Source organism: Corapipo altera, unplaced genomic scaffold, assembly GCF_003945725.1.
Source record: "Corapipo altera isolate COAL_440 unplaced genomic scaffold, ASM394572v1 1, whole genome shotgun sequence".
NCBI lineage: Eukaryota > Metazoa > Chordata > Aves > Passeriformes > Pipridae > Corapipo > Corapipo altera.
The window spans coordinates 2454327-2476319 of record NW_020884873.1 but is presented as its reverse complement, the minus strand read 5'-3'; the positions used below and the strand labels follow the sequence as shown (position 1 = coordinate 2476319).

General features: G+C 36.9%; 1 protein-coding gene across 3 annotated transcripts in view; it reads right to left on the bottom strand.

The window, feature by feature from the left end:
- Nucleotides 1-15250: 15250 nt before the first annotated feature.
- The window catches only part of AEBP2 (AE binding protein 2), a 45981-nt gene continuing 39238 nt past the window's right edge, over nt 15251-21993 (bottom strand). The window contains exons 7-9 of one of the 3 annotated variants that reach the window (XM_027663288.1): nt 18971-19084; nt 18647-18713; nt 15251-17336 (exon numbers count right to left, since the gene is read on the bottom strand). In XM_027663288.1, coding sequence (XP_027519089.1) covers nt 18659-18713; nt 18971-19084 — 169 coding nt within the window. In that variant the 3' untranslated portion in view covers nt 15251-17336; nt 18647-18658. The remainder of the gene's footprint in view (nt 17337-18646; nt 18714-18970; nt 19085-21993) is intronic. The other 2 variants (XM_027663295.1, XM_027663301.1) reach the window with 2 other exon arrangements.

The window sequence follows — 21993 nt, the reverse complement described above, 5'->3', positions numbered from 1 at the left end:
AGTGCCTCTGCAGTTGGGGTTTCTGCACACCTACACTGACTTCTCCTTGAATAATTACTTTTCTTGAAAAGTCTCTTTTGTGCATATGAATAATGGAATTATTGGCATGCCCTGTTAGAATGAAACAGAGGTACCATTGTCATGGAGCCACCTTAAAAAAAAATCCTAGACTGAAAGAAAAATAACTGGAGTCACAGTTGGATCAAAAGCAACTGAAGCTCTTGGGCTTACATCCATTAGCTGGAGGTGAATTGAAACAAACTCCCCATTCCACAGAGCTTTGGCAATCTCCTGGGAACTATACTCACCTCCAAAGTTATAAATAAATAAATAAATAAATAAATAAATAAAAGTAGCAAGCCCAGACCTCCCACACCATCCTATCTCTCATAACAGTGCATACTTGGGTGGTCCAATTTGTAAACCAGCCTCTCTTTTATGACAGTGGAAAGCACTAAAACATACTCGTGAAAACTGAGTGTAGTTCCCAAAAAGATAGGAAAAAGAAACAGAACATCAGCAAGTGAAGTACTCAAGAAGGAGAGGGTTGAATGAAAAAAGACATTTAAATTTAAACTTGCTTGGGCAAGTGGAGCAATCCCTTTGCATTTTGATTCTGTTTGAACCATCCAAGCCTATGATAATATTGGCCAGGACAGTCTCCTGCTCCCTGCTAGAGAATCTCAATTGCTCCAGGTTTGCAAGTGTCAAACACCTGGTATACTCTGTAAAAGAAAAACAGAATTCCAAGAGACCCCTTTTTTCTCCTGCTGACACATGTTCCAGAAAAACGGTTGTTGCTGAGGGGAAATGCCAAAAGCTGCAGTGATCCCACTCTTTTACCTCACGCTCAGGCTGCAGGTTGTGTTTTCACATTTCCCCACCACCATTATTTGAACAAGGGTTTGTAATTCTCCCTGGAATAACCCACACCTGCAATAGGACAGCACAAAGTCAGAGCATCCCAAAATCACATAAGAACAAACATTCACACCCTAAGAGCTTTGCCTAGGGTTGCACATAATTCTTTTTGGAAGCTATACCACATCCTGTTCCCAAAGCCTAGAACATAACCAGAGTCTTAAACCCTCAGTTCCCCGCTGATGCCTCACCTGTAACTGGCAATATATTTAAAAATAAACAGATCAGACACTGTTTTAGGAACAAAATTGGTAACATTCTTCTTTTAGTTCTCACTGGAGCAGATTTACCTCTTTAGGGCTGGAGGCTCACCTTCCACTACCAGAGTGCACAGCTAAAAACTGTAACATCATAAAACAACCCCAAATCTCAGTGCTTTGCAGAAGAGGGATTAAGTTACTCAGATAAAACAGGAACAACAGATTTAATGTTCAGAGCTGGACTTGCAAATTTAGTCGGATTTTTAAGAGCAGCCCTCAGACTTACATACAACTTACCTCTTACATTAATTCATGTGAGAGCAAATGCCATGACACTGACAATCACACCTTTTCACCTGTGCCACTGGTCTGGAAGCAACCTTGTCTATTCATCATTACTATTTCTTTCAGATGCTTAATCTTATTATCTACCAGAGATAATTCTGGTGGACCTCACTTCCACATCCCCTTTGGCAGGTGCACTTCCATGCCTTCCACACCTCCCACTATCCTCAGAAGATCCTTGTTTTTGACAGATGCTGGCCTATCCAAAGGCCTCGTTTCAGATCAAGTCTCAGGTGCCTATGAAAAAGCCTTTCTTCCACACAAATTCCCAAAAATATCTTGTTACAAGCATATCAGCTGCAATTAATAAAATTTCATTGTTCAACAGCTTACATAAAACATCACCGATGAAGCTGAATGAAATTTGGTTGTTGGGACTCCTGTTCACATAAATTTTACTACAGAAAGATCAGGACTTTCATTTCATGCTCTTTCATTTGGAGTTCATCTGCTCTCAATTAAAAAAAAAGTAATAATATACATCAAACTTTTGGTACTCCATTAGAAGAATAAGCACTTTCTATCCAAGACATCTCATTAAATTAAAAGCATTAATCTTGCTCCTTCTCATAGAACAAGGGCTTTACACTTTGGCATTGAAAATAGAGAAATCAGGGAAAACATGGACTCACATCTAGGATGGAGTTGAGCAGCCTGACACAGAAATGCATCTTGTAGCTCTACTAAAGCAACTAAGCAGGCAGAGGAAGAAAGAAAAACTTCAGTAAATGAGGTTTTCATGCAAGAGACTTCACAACAAATTAGGCAGCTGTAGACCATAAATTCCGAAAACACCATTTTACACTGTTGCCTTTAATTTTATCATATTTAGGAACAGACCTGTCCCAACAGCACCAGCAGTATATAAGATGTCTACACTAAATTACAGTCTTTAAAAAAAAAAAGAAAAAATTACAAAACCCAAATAAACAAAAAAACCAAACTAAAACCAAAACAACCAAAAAAAGCAAAGCAAACCAAACCCAAACTGAACCACATCAAAAAAGCCTCAAACCCATAATAAGGAAGTTGAACATGCCAGATTTGTTTTGCCTTTGTAGCACAGCTGACTCTCCCACAGTGTGCATTTTTTAACTATATTTTTTTAATTTCTCATTGATTTTTCCTAATTTATCCATATTATGACATACTTAGGATGCTATTAACCAAAAAGCTGAAGCAACACCGATAAGCACAGTATATGCCTTGTGTATAGATAATAAATACACATTTAGTATTATATGTGAATAAATACAAAATATATAGAATATCCTGTTCTCCAGTCTATCAACTATCTTATATTACACAATGAAGCTTAAGAGACCCGTACTCAACTTTATTTGTTAGCAGTTTTAAGGATTTGTGATTGTTTTGGAAATCCCAATAGCATCCTACAGCACATCTGATAATCAATTTAAACAATTAATAATGTCATTTCATTGGGGGATGATAAAACCCATCCTCCTGAAAACACGCTCCTCAGTTTAGCTCCTGACTTCAAAGACATTGAAGTGACAGGTAAATACACCCAGTCTCATATTTCGTCCTTTTCATGTAGTGTCCTGTACTAGGCCTTCATATTTTACCTATGACACAAATGAGCATTTAGAGCCTGATGTTTGCTGTAGGGTCAGGTGCACAAAAGATGAGTTAGTTGTATGAATTGTCTGTAGGTATGATTACTGTGCCTACATGTTCAAAACCCACTTACCCCTGACTGCAGAAATTTCTTTGAACCACACTAAAAAAGGGAGAAAATCGGTTGAAAGGGGATAATAGTTTTTGTTGAATACTCAATCTTTTAAATATGTGCACTGGACAAGTAGCCAAGGAGAAGGTAGTAAATGGAACGGCAAGTTAAGCTGTTTGAGGATATTCTGTAAGGAATTTCCATTAAGGACATGAAGTCTGACACTCTGTACCAACTCTGATCAGGTAGATATGCCATGAACAGAAACACACCACCTGGCACGCACACAAGGTAAGCAGAACATGTTACTAATGTAGTTCTGCCAAGCACCAAACTCCTGGGTACAATGAAGACTGAAGCTCTATTTTGCAAACCAGTGAATCTTGAAATGGGAGGGGGAAAAAAATAACCCAACATTTTTGCAACAGAACTTGGGCTCCAACACCAACAAAGACATCAAACCCCTGGTAACAGCTGAGCTCTCAGAAGTGGTTCTTAGCATCACTGACCCCTCAGAACACAAATCAGAAGGCAGTAGCCAGCATGGCAAGCAGTAAGGCTGGGTTTGGTACTCAAACCAACTCACATAAGGACAGAAAATGAAACTTGGGGCCTTCTGATATGCAGCTCGGGCACTAAGCATTGTACCACCTTTTAGGAACCTAGACACAAGAAAAGTCAAGTGTTCTGCTTGCATATAGGCTTTCAGTGTAAACAATAAGACAAGTGTCATTTGGAGGGAAAAAGGGAGGGACAATTATCACAGAACAGCATGTTAAAGTGTAGTTCTGTGCTAGTTCTTTTGCAATCTGGATTCAAACCTTATTTGACCTTTCTGTTTGGTCCTGTAATACAAGCAGACGCAATTTCCAATGCCTCATATTTTATTGCTATGTTATAAGCAGGAGCAGTCTGCTGGTCATTACTTAATGTACCCTTATTCATGCATTAGATCCTGCTCTCTCTCATTTACACACACACTTCAGGCTAGGACTAGTTAATCTATCACTGTCTCAGGGTTGGAAAACAAAGCCTGCACTCGAAAGAAAAACCTTACAGAATTTTTTCCTTTCACGTAATCATCTCGAAGGCAGCTGCCTGATAAAACAGTATTAACACAGTGAATACTTTGTTAATTTAGAAATACTAGTACAGTTAACTCAAGCATCAGTCCTAGACATGCTGTACTCTCTGCTGCTAAAACAAGACTTTCTGATAACTTGTGTTTACTGAAAGACTCGCTTAATGCATCAGTCCCTGGATTTCTCATGGAACCTTGCTAATAATAGTGGACAGGTCCAGAAGACACGAGTCACTTGGGGTCATTTATCTAAGAGCATTAAACAGACCAGGAATGTAGCAAAATGACCAATCATGCCAGAACCTAAAAGTTCATACAAAGGTAACTAAGAGTCCCCTGACCAGCAGGACGAACGAGATGCAGAATGAGGTATTATCAGCAGAACAGGCCAGCTTTAATGTTATTTGTGGGCACTTTTTCTCCCTCTGTGATGATGAGGGGGAATTTCTTCAGTGATGAAGAAATCAGAAAGACTTCTTTAGGCTCTAGCCCTTTTCTGTTTCCTCCCTTAATTGTAAAAATGTCCTTTCTTTTTTAAAGAATTGACTGCATTCAGACTCATGGACATGAAATATTGTATAATGTAATACATTTGAACTGTAAGTTGACTTTACACTGGGAAAATAGGACTTTGTCTGCACAAAAGTTTTACCATTATGACACACTAATACAAGTTGAACTCACCTACCAATGTAAGCACAAAGGCATCTTTGTCCCAGTTACTTTCCAGCCTGGTGTGATGTCCTTTCTCACATACATCTGGTTGGTGCCACTGCAGAAGAGTAACTACATGGAATTCACGTCTTTCATCAGTGTAAAATTCTGGGAAAATTCACTCTTTCAAATCCAGAGGCATCACTAGCAAAAGAGGTCCATCTTCAGAGACTACTGTTCCAACAGAATTCATCACAGAGCACTCAGATTACACATTAATTCTCTTAGGTAGGACTAGGTTAACTTGAACAGTTAAGATAGTTTATATCATGTAACACAGAAGATACACCTTATATGTCTGTTTGAAAAATATGTAAGTTTCTCTAGTCACTCCTTGATAAAACTCATGTCAAACAATAAACAAAAACTACCCTCTTCCTTGTGGAAGACTTAGATAAAATGGATTTTCCTTCATCAAAACATTTTAGACAACTAGAGGGGGAAAAAGCTGTGTATGCCGATCAATAAAGACAAAAATTACCTGATGCAGACCATTTGAACAATATTAAAGTGTTGGGTCTCAATTTATTTTTGAAATAGATTTCTGAAGCGAATTGTGCATCAACACATAAAATTCCACATCACACTCTATTTCAACACCTCTAACTTTGTGTGGCTACTTTTCAGTAACACTTTTCAAAAGCAGTAGGGACCCTTTCTGATTATTAGAGTGTAAAACGTGCTGGAATAGAACAGCTACTTCGAAACATGTTTTAATATCCACTGTTAATCAGCAGAATTAATGTTTCAAGCAGTTAGGGATATAAAGGAAGTTGTAAGCAGCATATTCCTTCACTCTGCCCCTGTCCTCATTCTTTTTTCACAATGCTGATCTCGGGACCAAATTTTCCTATCAACTTCGGCAAACAGGTGAGGTGTCCCTATGATTGCCAAACCAGGAAAAGGTAAGGAACCACTGCCAGTGAGTTTAGTAAACTGTGCAGAAACAGAACACACAGGTCTTCTGTCTCCAAATCCTTTGTGGTCACTGGTGTCTTGGGAGGTTGTGGTACAGCTGCCCCAAAGAGGAAGGGAGTCTGAGATGGATGACCACAGTAGCAATGAAACACATGGAAAAATGTGCAGTAGATGTTGGAGTTATGACCTCCTATGAAGAAGAAACTGCCAGACTCCAATGGAGGGTGTATATTAAATGTTTTTACTCTATTCCATCACCAACCCAGATTTGTCCAGAAAAGCCTCCAGACAGGGATGATGTTTTTATCTTTATGCACCTTTTATGCTTTTTCCCTGTGAACCATTTGTTCCTTTCCTGTGGGTGCCCCTTTTCTGTGAAAAAAAAAACAGCACAGCTTCTTTTGTGGTATGACAGCAAAAAAGCCCCAAACTGAAGCCAACTAATCTTCCAAGGAGGAAGTAGGAAGAAAGTGCACACAAGAACAGAAGGACATGTTGACTTTTGGATTTATACTTTTAAAATATACAATCAATCAAAACACACATCAGCTCTACCACTGACAGCTAAAACTTTGTTCCTTGTTATAAAAGAAACTGATGAAGTGCAGATGGCAGCTTGTGTATTGAGTTGGCTGCTTCATAAACTGTAATTATGGTGGAGGCAAAATGGATCACCTCATCCATCTGGAATAAAAATGGGATTATCACTTGGCAATTTCTTTGCTATACAGGACTGCAAAATATCTTGCCCATCGCTACTCTTTGGCATGACTGGAGTTTAACAATGAAATATAAAAGAAGGCAGAGTCCAGATTATCTTTTATTTACAGAAGTGATAAATTAACCACTGGAAAGATAAAACCTGCCCAATAAATCATTTCTCCTCACTGACCTCATGCTTAGGCACTGCTTGGAATGAAATCAGCTTTGGAAAAAGTTATCCCTAATTGAAAACAAATGGTGACCATGCACAAAAAAGATACACCAATAACTGACTAGTAATTTCAAGACAGCTTGCTAAGCTCCATGAAAGCCTGAACCTTTCCTAAATATACAGCCAGAATTTAGTGACATATTTGCCACCACTTGCCAGACTGCCATGTGTACATCACACATCAACCAGAGGATTTATTAAAAGAAAAAAGTAATGGGAATAATGTGCTCCTTTTAGCTGTGCAAATTGTAACAAAGCAGATCTCACTATAAAGTCCACAGTACATCATACAAAACACATAAAGGACCATGGAAACACACATTATAATTACTCAAATCACTCCCTACATGAGAACACATTTGGCTTTGTGAAACACATGCAAGTAATGACTTAGTTACTCAGCATTTACTTGTGTACTCACATGGGAAGTACTTCAGGGATAAACAAGAAGCAGCTACCTGAGTTATAAAACTAGTGTTTTAAAACCTAAAGATTATTTGGTGATGCCACTGCTGCTCAGGGCAGGGAGGATAACCACGTGGAAAGTAAATGCACCTATATGCTTTGGCAAAGATGGTGACTGGACAGTTTGTGGAAACAGCAAAAACAACTTGCACCATGGATTACAACTGAAAGACAATCTGATTTCTTCTGCAATTTCTGATGAGCACCTTGCTAAGAATTCAAAACAACCTGGATCATTAGAAAACAACTTTCTTTGCACAAACAAACACGACCAAAAATAAAAATAAAAAAAAAATTTAATCACTGCGGAAAAAAATCCTCCAAAGCATTTCAATCCAATTTTCAACTGTGACTCATTTACTCCCATTATTATTTCTAGGTTCGTAATCATCCGTTTCCTTTCACATCATGGCAGGACAAGTAAATAAATTCTATACTTCTGCTTTGGCAGTGTTTTGCACCCATTCTGGACAACTACCGAGCTGAACAGCAACACTGAATTTGGCTCAACAAATCCTTACACAGCTGAGATGTTTGCCAAAAAAACTCCGCAAACTCATGTTTACTCCCCATCAAATCAAGAACTGGATCTGCAGGCAGAGAAAGGATGCTGTGTAAGAAACCTCCATCTTACCAGCTTCTCCCTGCAAGTCCTTGCCTTAGAGATCTGAGTCTAGATCAAGGGATCACCTTTGCATCAGACCTACCTGCCATTAATCTGTTTTCAGCCATCATCATCGAGTTTATAAACTGGAAAGTATACCCCAAGTGTGCATGAGGTACCCATCTATACCCAAAAATGCAAAGAGCCCATGACTATAAATGTGGGTACACCAGAAACCTGACAATGACATTACTAGAGAGCCACAGAGAGGGTGAGAAGGTGGTCACTTCCCAGGCAACTACTGAATGAAGGAATGAGAGCATCAGCCAAAGATCTGATATGAGACAAGGCTCAGGGTCCACAGTTCCCGGGCAAAGCTCATCCACTGCCATTTTCTCCCTCATCCAGCCATGCAAGACAGCTTTGAGATGTCAGCTTAAATCTCAGGCTTCAAGCATGAGCAGGAGACACATATATTTATGTCAGAGAAACACAGAACAGCTAAGGTTGGAAAAGAGCTAGAAGATCACCAAGTCTATTAAGCCAACAATGCCTTGTTCACCAGGAAACCATGTCCCCAGGTGCCACATCCACACGTTTTTGGAACACTTCCAAGGATGGAGACTCACCCACTGTCCTGGGCATCTCAACAGCTCTGTTTTTACTGCACTATCTTGCACTACACATGCACTGATGCAAACTAATTCCTTTTCTTACTGGGAACAGAATCATGTCTCATCATCTTTGATTTACTGAAGGATAAAGGTTATGCAGGTGGTTACTACAGAACAGGAGATGCACAGCAAAGTTTTGAGGCATCAAAAGCCATTAGACACCTCACACCATTGAAGAAATACAGTAGAAAGCAAAGCAACTAACACCATTTTTTGGATAAAGGATTTTCTTCAGAGAAGTTCTTCAAATACCAGCAGAGGAGGTTTGGTACACCTTGCTGCCATCAGTTCAGTGCTGCTACTGGACAATTTTGAGGGCAAATGCAGCTCTGAATTTAGGAAGTTTGCTTTAATCCTGCCTTGTATGTGGTTACTCATTTTATGAACAAAAATTTTACTTTCCTCTTAAAGGACTACTGGGATAGAAAAGAAAGCATGGTCCTGATTCTAGCAGCATATTTAGTTAATCTCCTAAAGTGAACAGTAAAAAGAAAGGTTTTACAATTGATAGAAACTTAAAAGTTCTTTGGTTTGGGTTAGTTTGTTTTTAAACCATCCTGAAACTGCCTGATTTTTTACTTGGAGAAGGGAAAAAAAAATCCCAACACCAATAATTTGATTACCTAAACAATTAAATTTTATACACAACTTACTTGGACAAAAAAATACGAAATTCCATAAACAAACTTCCTGTCATACCCCTCTAGGAAAATGATCAGGTGGTCAAAAGTGTAATCTTGGGCATCACTGGCAAAGAAAAGGTAATTACAGAAGTGACCAGGCACCCTAATTACCCAGCCACATTTTACAAAATTTCATAATGTTCAAGCTTTTCTGTAGTGAGATAACAAACCACTTTGAAGTATTTTTCCTCTCAGTAGTCAGCTTTATTAAAAGATAAGGCAGTTTCTATACTCCTCTGCAATATCTGAGAGACGCAGGCCAACCAGAGCTGTTAAAATGTTAATACTTTAATCCATCTTGTATCAACAAAGGCAACAAACCGCACATAAGGAGGCTGGTTAAGAAAAGCAACTTAACATCTTAAATAATATCACTACTGAGCAATACATTAGATTTCTGCAGTCATAATGTGGTAGACTGCTGCCACCTCTTGGTTACAGATTGTTATGGAATTAAATTTGATCCTAAAACACACACAATGGAAATGTACCGTGACATGTGGGATTGGAGCATCTTTGAGGACAATGGGGTGGGACAGGAACATCATCTGTACTTTCTGTAAACTGCACAGTGTGTGGTTGCATCTCTTGATATTTATTTACCATCTTCCAGCTTAAAATACCTTCATATCCTCTACTGCTGAAATCAGCTCCCAGTGGAATGCATGCAATGGTTACTCAATGAGGCAATACCTTCCAAGATTAAAATTTACAAATATATTAGCCAAGAAAAAAAAAAAGAAGGGAAGAGGAGTCCAAGGTGATAGATACACCAGTAGCTACTATGAGCAGTTTGTACAGCTTGGAGCAGATTACCCAGATGAGGCATTAGACAAGACAAAACTTTTAATTTGCACCTTTCCTCCACAGTAATTCACTTCTGAACAACAAGAAATGCAGTTTAAGACATCTTTTACCCCAAAAGCAGCTCTTGGAAATTTCTTCCAGCATAAATTCAACATTTATCCTAATCTGTTCATTTCAAAAGCTATTAATAACTAGTCAGTGAGAAGTAAAACATGCAAAAAACTGTCACCACAGATGTGACCAATGCAGTCTATGTTACAGCTTGAGAGACTGTGTGTGTAATGTGTCAGCAAGCAAATCCATACAGTTCTACCCATGAGGAAGCTACTTCCAGACCCTCGGCTCTGACTGTAACAGAAATCTTCAGCCTTCAAATCACAGGCAAACTCTCAACAACCACGGAGAGCACAGCTGCAACAAAACTAACAGATAGCACAAGATTATTAAAATATTAAAATAAATCCCTACGATCCTCCTTCCTTAAAGCCATACAACCCAATCAGATGTTACTGGAATGAGGCAGCACAGGTATCAGGTCAGTGAGGACACAAAACTCAGGGATGACTGCACGGCACGATGAAATGGCAGCACCACCATGTGATGGCTCCAAGTAGGGAGGCAGAGCAAGATTTTTAATAAGTAATTACACATGAACTTACTCTCTGTCAGCAGAATGTCTCCTGACATCCTTTTATGCTTCCCCACCTCCCCGCTTATTTAAAAAGAAAGAATCCAGCTGCAGGCAACTGCTAATTAAATACTTGGGCTTTCAGCTACAGTTGCTGTATGCACACATCTGCTCTGCCATAAACAGTTTTAAGTGTAATTGACTTATTTTCCATGCTCTAGGAGAGAATATTTATGACATGAAGAAAGAAAAAGCAAGCAGGGTCCGAGCCCCTGCCTCATATTCACTATAAAGTAAAAGCTGCAAAGCATTTAGAACTGTTTAAAAATGCCTTTTAGAACTTAAGGTTAGTTTTAATCTCACATTCCAAGGCTTTGCTCCCAAAACAACATATTTACTAATTTTTTGGCCTTGGAATTATGTAAATGCAAACATATATTTCAGTGCCTAGACAAGTTTAAGTGGCTCATGTTGAGCATTTTGGCTTAAATGAATCACGAACAACATCATGTTCAGTTCCCCCTGATTTCACAATCTGGGTTTCAGACAACAGATTTGAACAGAGTTAAAGATCTGTAATGGAGTCCTCATGAAGTCAACAAGCCATTGGTCAGATTCCATATGCCTGTACAAATCCTACTGAGAGACGTGAGCTTAGACACGACATGGCTGAAACCAGCCAGAAAACATGACTGAGCCATGACACTGAGAAAAAGGAGATCTCTGAGTCTGCACGGGGACATTAAAGCTCTAATATGTCCTGGTTTTGTCTGGAATAGAGTTAATTTTCTTCCTAGTAGCTGGCCCAGAGCTGGTTTGGATTTAGGATGACAATCACGCTGATAACACAGATGTTTTAGTTGTAGCTGAGCTAAGTCAAGGACTTATGCTGCCAGGCCAGTGAGTGGGTTGGGGGTGCATGAGATGCTGGGAGGGGACACAGACAGGACAGCTGACCCCAAGTGACCAAAAGGATGTCCCACATCACAGAAAATCATGCTGAACACCAAAACTGGGAGAACTTGGGCAAGAGCTGGCAGCCCCACTGCTCAGGGACGGGCTGGGCATCGGTCAGTGGGTGGTGATCAGCTTCATTCTTATTTTTTATATTCTTTTACCATTGCTACAATTTCCCCTCCCTTCTCTGTCCTATTTGACTGCCTTTTTCTCAAAGTCTTCCCTTGGTTGGTCAGAAGGTTACTACTGTCTCAAATCAGCAGCAGTTCTTCACAGTAAATAAATACAGGAGGGGATATCACATCCTCCCTCCACTGAGACTGCAAACACAGGCAAAATACCAAGAAAAAAAGATATTAAAATTAGACAATAGTTTTGAACAGCATCCAGTACACAGTACTCAAATCTCCTGTATGCAAGCCAACCCCACGGGATGCTATCAGCAATTATCTCTCATTTGGGATGAATTAAACAGATTTTTCATATTACTTAAGAGTATTTGTCACTTAACTACCGTGGAGGATTTTAAAAAGTTCAAAGGGCCATTTTTAGAATTAGTAAAAACAAAGACAGCATATTAATCTTCAAGTACAACTGGATGAGTTGAATTTATCCATAGCTGGCTGTCAACTAAAAGCCCACTTTTGGTATAAAATCAACACAATTTTATTCTCTTCACACTTAGAACTACATTTCCTTACTTCTCTGTAAGTTGCATTGTGACATCAAAGACATCTTGATTTTAACTCTTCTCTAGGAAAGAGTCAGAGATTGAAGTGCACAGACACTCTCATCCCTGAAAAGGACAGTAAGCTGCTAGATACCTGAATTGGTAATTATTCTTAAATAATTTAATAAATTACAAATAGAACTACTTTGAGGTTGCAATACAAGTTTTCAGGAATTAGGGCATGCAAGAAACGTGGGTACACCTGGAACTTTACTTTGGTCCACACTGACACTTGTATCACTGCGTGGTATGACAGAGTGAAAATGGATTAGCACAGGAAGTACTGCACAGTTCACAGGCAAGTTGGCTGAATTTGAAGGATTACAAAACCCTTAAGAGGCAACTACAAAAAAATACAAACTCCATTACCACACACAGTGCTGCATTCTGTAGTATAAAAATTATGTGGACACAGCCTGGGAGAATTTTTCACTGTAAAGACAGCTGCTGTAACACAGTAGGAAAATAAATACTCAGAATTGTCACTGCCACTTAAAAGCCAAAAAATACAGTTTGCAACGCTGGTCTAAGCTCATCACCAGTTTCTTATCTGGAAAAAGTAAATTCACAGCTCCTGTCTCCCAGAACCAGTATTCTGCTTTAAACATAAAACATTAGCATGTTTTTTCTCCCCTCTAGGAGATAACCTGAGATTTGACAGAAGATATAAATCTGCTTGGTTTTTCTAATTTGTCAGTTATATTCAGGGAAATGTGACAGACTAGATGGTTGAAGAATCTTAAATCTTCCAGGACTATGAGGTTTTATTTTTGGTCAGATTTAGGATCATCCTTACTTAGGAAAAAAAAAAGAAATTACAATAGATACTACAATAGTGAAGCCCCTTAACACTGTAATAATTCTTCTCATAAATACACTTATAGAGATTAATCTCTAATATTTATACCTGATTCTTCTCATTATAATCACTAGGAGATTACAGCTGTAATATTATCAGAATTCATTCTTTTAGTTTCAATTTACATTATATAATTACAAGAACACATATTTAAAAAAAAAAAATCCTTGTTAAAAATGCAGGAACAAATGGATATTCTTGACATTTTACAGTGATGCTGGTGGGGTTCCCCTCCACTACCACATAATGCAGAAATTTTTATTGAAAGTTGAAGCAAGACAATTTACCAGAGTATTCTCAGCTTGGAGTAGGCAAACAGTAGGATAACAGATCTTAAGTGTACCTTTACTTGACTGAGAAAATTCATGTGATGTTAAGACCATCTCTGCTGTTGGAATGTTTTGTTAAGAATATCTTGTTTTAGGGATCAAACTGTCATTTTTCATTCATAGCCATGTGCATATGGGAGCCATTCACAGAGTGTCTACCAAACAACTTATAGAAAATGACTGAAAGAAGCCACAGATTTGGCTGCTTCTTTAAACTTCCCTGTTATATGATTTTCTTCTTCTGTTGTAGTCATCACACATTAGTGTGACAACAGAAATACTTACGATAGGTTCGTTCACAAGTTTAAAATGTCAAGGCAGGAAAGCATTAACTGAGAATAAATCATCAATATCAGACTGAAGTATTACATACGACCAGTTTTCTACAATAATCAATTCATATGCTGCACTGAAAAGCTGAAAGGAACAGAAGTCCACCTCTTGAATTTCTATTATTGAAAACAAAGCGGATTTGAACACAATTAACACATGTGTTCCCAAATGAAGCTAGTCCAGAATTAATGTGTACTTTAAATTGGAAACTACTGATATAATTACTTAATGGACTACAGAAGTCAAGAAAAATATTGTGTGACCATTTGTCCAAATTCTGAAAAAAATCCACAGCAACTTGAGAAAATTATATGCAACATAAGTATTAGAAAAGAACTGATCTGTTTCTGCTCTATTAAAGCGCTTTAGTAAACAGAGTAAGATCAAACTATCAAACAATCAGCTGTGTGCTGTGCCCAAATGTTAGGAAGTTTTCCCAGACAAGAATTTCCAACCACTTTAGCAAAAGGCAGAGATGGTCTTTGATCCCAAAACAGCACTCCTCACTCAAAAATCCTAATATTCAGCTTTAGAAAACTGTAAAATTCAAGCCAACACATTCCAAAAGGACTGATGATTTTAGAAGCCAGTATCTGTGTGCACTGCAACTCCTGAAAAGCGAGACTTTCAGAGAGCTGATATTTCTCTACAAAGCAAATAAACACTCCAGCTGGGAGGGAATGCAATCTGCAGATATTTGGAAAATCTATCTAAAAAAAAAATGTTCTTGAGAAAGACAGGAAAAGAAACCTCTGTATGTTACATCCCAAAACAAAGCAGATGGAATTACTTAAAAGGGGAGAGGCCAATTATATCGTTAACACTTGCCAAGAGTAACAATGATAAGATTATTTTCAGAACAAAGTGATCAATGCCCTCCAGCACTCTGTGCTAGTTCCATGTACCGGGTACTCCAGCAACAGTGAAATCCTCCAGGGACACACACAAAAACTGCAGCAGAGCTTTTGAGAGACATGACTGTCATTTGAAACAAAACACCACCAAGTAATTCCATAATTTGTAGAATACAGACAGGCATAAACAGTTTTAGCAACTCACGTTGGTAACTTCAAGGTGAAAAACAGTCTTAAGTCCACTCACCTTTTCACTGCTGTGGAAAGTTTAATTCCAATGTATCCATTTCTTCACAGATGTTTTGAATTTAAATTGATTTTTCCTTCCAAACTAGAAACTGTACCATGAGAACACCAGATAACAGTTTTCTCAAATCCAAGAAAAGTCAAAGTTTACAGGAACAACACATGACTTGAATCCACAAATTCCCCATTTTGTAAAGGTACATGTGCTACAACTTACAGAGGAAAGAGTGTTGTTTTTGTATTTAAACTTCATTGAAATGTTACAATTTTGAAGCTAATGAGGTTTGTTTGTTTTGTTTTATTAGAAAAAATACTCAGGCAAGGTCTACAATCATCTGTCAATTATAAATGACTTACAAGAAACTCATGAAGCAATAAAATTAAAAAAATACAAATACAAACTATATCTGAAACACTTCTATTTGGCAATTTTATAACAAATTCAAAAAAAAAGAAACAAAGATTACGGATTACTTTATAGGTACAGAAAAAGCAGTAGGTGAAGTGCTCAAGCAAAAAAATAAAAAACCAAAACACTGCATTTTTTTCAAAAATAAAGTCACATCACTACAGATTTTATGAATAATACCCTTGTTAAACAACCATTCCAGAACATCTTATATTAGTGGTGCTTTTAATCTGCACTTCATATCGTTTGATAAGATTATTTTTTTGTGTATATAAGTAACATTTTTAACCCACTGGAGCTAAGCAAGACTCGTGTCAGTACCAATGCAGAATGCATTTGTATTACATTAGGATATGCTCACTTCTGCAACCAAAGGGTTACTTTAAGTTTTAATCTATTTAATAAAAATTTAGTGTAAAAACTGCTGGTTAATAGTTTCACTGTAGTAAATTCCTCCCCAACAAGGAGGACTAACTCTGCAGTTTGACTGCATATATCCATACAAATTTTACATATTAGTTCCTTCCAACAGCAAGGAAAAAACTAATTTTGTGTTCACTATTAGAAAGGAGCGCCATGAATTAATTATGGGTACTATTCATCCCTCTAAGATTTCTGGGAAGGATGTTCAATGTATTTTTGTTCTTACAACAGATATTAACAGTAGTATATAGTCCCTTAGGTATGTAAAAGAAGGTTTATTTTACTGTTAAGGAAGGTGCTTTTTTTAAACAATTCTTCTGGCAGCACTAGTGAATTACAATATCCTTCAATATTATTTCTACCGTAATATATACATTTTAACTTTCATGCCTCTAGAAAAACATCTACAGTACATTTCATAATATAAAAATATATTACAAATCTGCTGAAATATTTACAAGCAATGTCCTATTATCTATATGCAACATTTTTGTCTCCATACAAAGACTAACAGGTTAGACGCATCTCTATTTGTCAGTTAAAAAAAATCCACGGCTTCTTGCTTATTAAGCAAGAAAATGATTTTACTTTCCTTTTCAAAGCCAACTTTGGTGCATAAAGGATTGAATTTCTAGATTATTTTTTTTTTTTAAAAAATACCATTTTCTTTACATCTAGAAAACATTAGGCCAAATAAAGTATACTTTACAAGTGAATGGGGATCCTAAAGGGTCAAAAAAGCAAAATAAATCACCAGTAACACTATTTGCTTACGTAGAGGTTTCTCAAAACCCGTCCATTGATACGGATCACATAAAAGCAGATCTTATTAACATACTACACTACTCCTGAAAAGGGGGTCAGACATACTGCAACACTCTTAACATCTTTAAACCGTACTATATGTATTCAGAGTTGACTGGAAAAGACAAGCATTCCATCAACATTTGTTTAAACATCATAATCCAACATATTTTAGGGATCTGCAAAAGGACACAAGGTTACAAATGACAAATGATTACTATCCACCATACTCAGAGGGCAAGAGGATAATCCCTTGGTAGCTGCTCTATTGTCTGGCACGTGTTATATTCAGTTAACATGGACAAGAAGCCCAGTAGCTTGTTAACAGTTCTCCTGGGAATTGTGAGTAAATGGTGATGGTTACTTTTTCTTTTCATCAATATAGACTACTGTATCCACTAAAGAAAAAAGCAGCTTAAAGAAGCAAGCATGCAAAGCCTTTCAGTTGTTCCACTAAGTTGCCAGAAGAGTGTTTGCTCAGTCTCCCACTGTACCATTCCATGAAAATGTGGATATACAGTAATATATTAATATATATTCCACGGAAGCATCAACTTCATTCACAGAATGTTTACACTAAGCATAAATATTTATCTAAAAAAAAAAAAAAAAAGGATGGGATTTGACTAATGTGCAACTTTATCTCTAAATCCATTGTCAGTGACTAAGACTGCAGGTGTCCCCACTTGCTTGGTTTTTACCTCTTCAATCTCTTCTGGGGCATTGTTCTGTAAAAGAAGATGGTATAGATTTACATTAAAACCCTGAGATGTGAATTTCAGCCAGCTAGAATATACTATGAAATCATGACTATATAAAATCTACTTTCATTTAATTTGATTAATACTGAAAGCCATTTCTGATGATCCCGTATCAGTGTACAATTTCTACAATTTCAGGTATTTATTTCAAACTTTCTATTAAAGTCATCATTTTAGCACGACATGGCTCTCTGTCACTGAATTCCTTTAACTACCTTTTTCCCTTGCAAAGTTTTGATCTTCCAATTTTATGTCTTTCATCTCCCTCAGTTGGTCCCAAAATCTCATTTCACTAACACATTGATCCATACTGTTAAAAATCGAGCACAACACTTTGTGTGGGGATCTTAATTTTATGTGGGAGAGGTAGAAAGGTTTAGTCATTTTTCTTCAAGGACTTAATCCCAGAGATCATTAGATTTTTAGTTTAAAAGATTATTTTTTTCCTTTTCAAGGCAAACTAATCTATTAAGTTCTGCAAAGGTAAACAATATAAAATTAACATCTCAATTAGATTATAAAACAGTCACTGTGTTAAGCAGTTTTAAAACAGACAATCCAATTTCCTCATAACATTTTTATGATCTACATCAATAATTCATGTATAAAGGTAAGTATTTTAAATACTTACATTTACAAAAATAGCAGATATAGTATGATTTATTTTCATATTGTAAACCAAGATTTCATTAATTTGATTAGTGAAATACACTGAATATTAAAGGTGAACTGAAAGGCTTATTGCATTTCAAGACCTCACATTAGTGTTCTATTTACTGCTTTAGACACTCAGTCACTGGATGTTAAGGAAGAAACATGAGAACACTGAACTTCTGTTATGGCAGAAAAAGTTTTTTATTTTTCATGACCCGTTTTCATGAACTTTTAACATAAGCCCGTAAATATGTATCTTTGGACATTCAAAATTTCAGAATGAATTAAGCATTTCAGATTACCTTTAAAAACTGTACACACACACAGAACTGTGGGTACTGACAATTATGTGAGTGCACTAATAAAGAGGGGGAGGGAAAAATCAGGAAATTATTAGAAATCAGATGGATTAGAAGCCAATCTGAAGGCCCAAAACCACAAATGTGAAAGTAGCTTAAAGGCAACATGTACTGTCCCCTTCTGTCCCCATATAAAGAATCTTGTATTAAAAAATAACAGTACTTGAATACAAGTACAAATTTCAAGGTAATACTGCATGTATTACAGTTGAATATAAAATATGGAAAGATAAATTTGGACTTTAAAAAAATTGGTATACAAACCAGTATGTGATCTTAACAGAAGGGATCTTTCAGGATTCCACTGTATGTACCTCCTTTACTAGAATTTCTGTACACCAAGCACAAAAAAGTAAAATACACTTGGTAAATACACACATTCCCCGTTTCTCAGTAACTAGAGTTCAGTTCAAGAAGTAATTCTGAAATAACTTAAGACCTCAGAACTTAACTCCTGGACGTTTACAGTATCAAGGCTCCCTGGTCTGGTGCATAGTACATTAGGAATCCTGATTTTCCAACGTCAAAAAGTTAAGTGAGGCTTAAGATTACATTCAAGTAAAGAAAGTTTCAAAATTAAGATGTTACCTGTATATGTTTGGGTCCAGAAGCAAGGCAGTATCTTTTGGTAGTTTTGATAAATGAACTACTTTAGTTTTTAACTGATGTCGTTCACTTTCATTTACCCACACATCAGGCAGACTATGAATAAATAAATAAAATAAAAATATTCAAAAAAGATCAACTGTTTTTCTTACCATAAAATTATGTGGTAAACTAGTACATATGAAGCTTTTTTTAAGTAATCTCCACATTTCCCTGGTTAAAAACCACCTTCACTGGAATGAGGAAACACAGCCAATCCTTACACGTTACACTTCAAAGTTTTTTAAGTTCTCAGTGTGAGACAGAATTTAGAATATTCCAGAAGAATGCTAAACATACACACAATGATAATGGCACTACCTATTCCATTGTAACAACTTAATGTGAAAATGGGTAGCAGGAAAAACAACTGCATCTTTGAAAATACTTTATTTCACTGGGCATAAAATTCTTTGATAGTGTTAAAAAAGTAAGCAAAGGACAGAATATAAAGCAGACACTAAGCTTTGCATTACACTAATTTACTTGCTCCAAGTTCAAAGGTTTCAACCTCGAAATTCTCCCACTTTGTTGAAGTTAATCATTTTACTATCTTCTGAGGAAATCCAGGTAATCACCACAAAATCTTTTGGCTATGTAACAGTTCTCATTGTGAGACAAAACTTGGTCTTTACACATCAAAATGAATTGTTGCTTCAGTGCCACTTGCAGTGAAACTTGTGGAGAGGGCTGGAGATAACACACACAATTATCTCCATTTTGCCCTTTAATTACTTGAGACCAAACACGCCTAATTCAGAGTGGCTTATTGCATTGCTGCTTCTTTTATGAGAGGTACATTGGGTTCTTAGGGCCCTGCTGAGGTTTTCAGGTTATTGAGAGAAGCACTGGGCTTGCAGAGTTCATCACTATCTTACTGAAAACCTGCTTTCTTGTCAGGGCTGTGCAGAACAAACAAGGTATCCCTTTTGTTTCCACTACTGGGGGAAAAAAAAAAAACAAACAGGCAAAAAGAAAAGGAAAAAAAGGCAACTCACAAAAAAGCACAAAAAACCCACAAACAAAAAATCCCCACCCAAACTCCAATAATCCCCTGTGATTCTTTTTAGCCCACAAAGTCATTTGGGGTTTCCGGGGTTTTGTTTTCTTTGGTGTTTTGGTTTTTTGTGTTTGTTTTTTGTTTTGGTTTTTTTTTATTATTATTATTTTTTACATGTCCTAGAAGCCAAAGATTAATTTTAGGTTGGGGGAAAAGTTTACATTTGTAATTAAGATCTAACCCTTTGGAATAAATTTCAAATTGAGAAACCCAACACTTGAAACCAGCTAAATGTAACAGCCCTTTCTCTGACCAAAGATAAATGCAGTTCTACAGACTTTTGCAATTTATTTTACTGAATCTTCATTTTGCAGCCATGAAAGTGAGTTGTAACTCAAATTCAATTTTCTGGTCAAGCTGTTCAAAACATGAAATGAAACTAAGAATTTCTATCCCAGCAGGAAAAGGAGTTTCTCCAACAAAACTTTTCAGATAAAGGCAGAAGAAAAAAAGAAAAAGAAAATAAGTGGGGGAGGAAAAACCCAGGAGGCAATCCATATATCCATTAAGGCTTATGGATCATAAAAGGTGGAAAAGCATCATAAGACTTTTTCAAATAATGCCAAAATCAGTTTTTGGACAAACAACATTTGGGAGACGTTTTCAGTAGAAACTATATGCTGAAGATGCAAAATGACACAAATAGCAAATAAAAAAAACTTCTCACATGCAAAGACTATTTGAAATATATGTAAAGACAGCAATTCAGTAAGCTAAGAAGTATTGGCACCAAGACTAAATTCCTGCTCTAAAAAAAAATACAAGAAATTAAAAGTTTTTCCCTCTTATACAGGAAACAGGTTAAAGACTAGCTTTTATTTTTCCTGAAAAAATACTTAATGTACATGTAACCTTAAGCACTTTAACAGTTGCTCAGAAGAAGTTATATCATTACTACCAGATCCATCTGAAATTCAGGTTGATGGAAAGTCATCCCCACGAGTGCACTGCACTCCTCTACAGTGTGAGTGCATAGATTGTATAAAAACAGACTGCTGGCATGTGCCCAGACACCTTGGCATTTGCTGTTCTTAACTGTAGTAATCAAGATGAAATTCAATCTACTGTACACTCAGTAACCCAACACTGGATTAGTTTAGTGATGGAATATACCCTCTCCCTAACCCAACCAAGATGCAAGAAACAGCAATATAAAACATAATGCCTTTGACCTGACCAACCAAATCTCCATTCTATCAGGGATGGCTTAACATTTCTGAACAACCTGTCTTCTCCAATGCAGAGATTCTTAATACTGAATTCATCTGCGAGAGCAAAAAATTCATTTGACTGTATTAAAATGTAAAAACTGCTATTTTTATTTATTTTTCATGTTCCTGGTGTTACTACACTTTTTAATGGTTTTTATCTTAAAATGCAATTAACTGTCCTTATCTGTAACATTTTAAAAATAATAACTTCAGAATGCTGTTACACATAGTACTGCCAGCTGCCCTAGAGGCAATCAAAAACCTATGTTTTTTTACTAGAATATTTTAGTTATTGTCTCCCAAGCTGAACTGAAACTTGCAGTCTACAAGTGCTACAGTGAGCAGCAAAGATGTAGACACTTCAGAATTCCACCAAGATGTCAACCATTGCTGCAGATAATTTATCAGCAACTCCAGTCCTCTACAAATACAAGTTATAACAGACTCACGCTGCCAAGTTCACACCACTGCACGTGACTGACTTGGGACACTACAAAGGTGAGTGATTTAAACCACCAAAGCAAAGGTAAATTACTGTTATGCCACAGCTTTATCACCATCCCACTCAATCACCTGAAAGCATCACCAAATCAAAAAGGGCTCTTTGTTCTGTAAGTGTTAGAAGAAAGATGAGAACTCAGCAATTTCAAGGTAGATAAATTATTTCTAGAGGATATGTACTACTTCATACATCC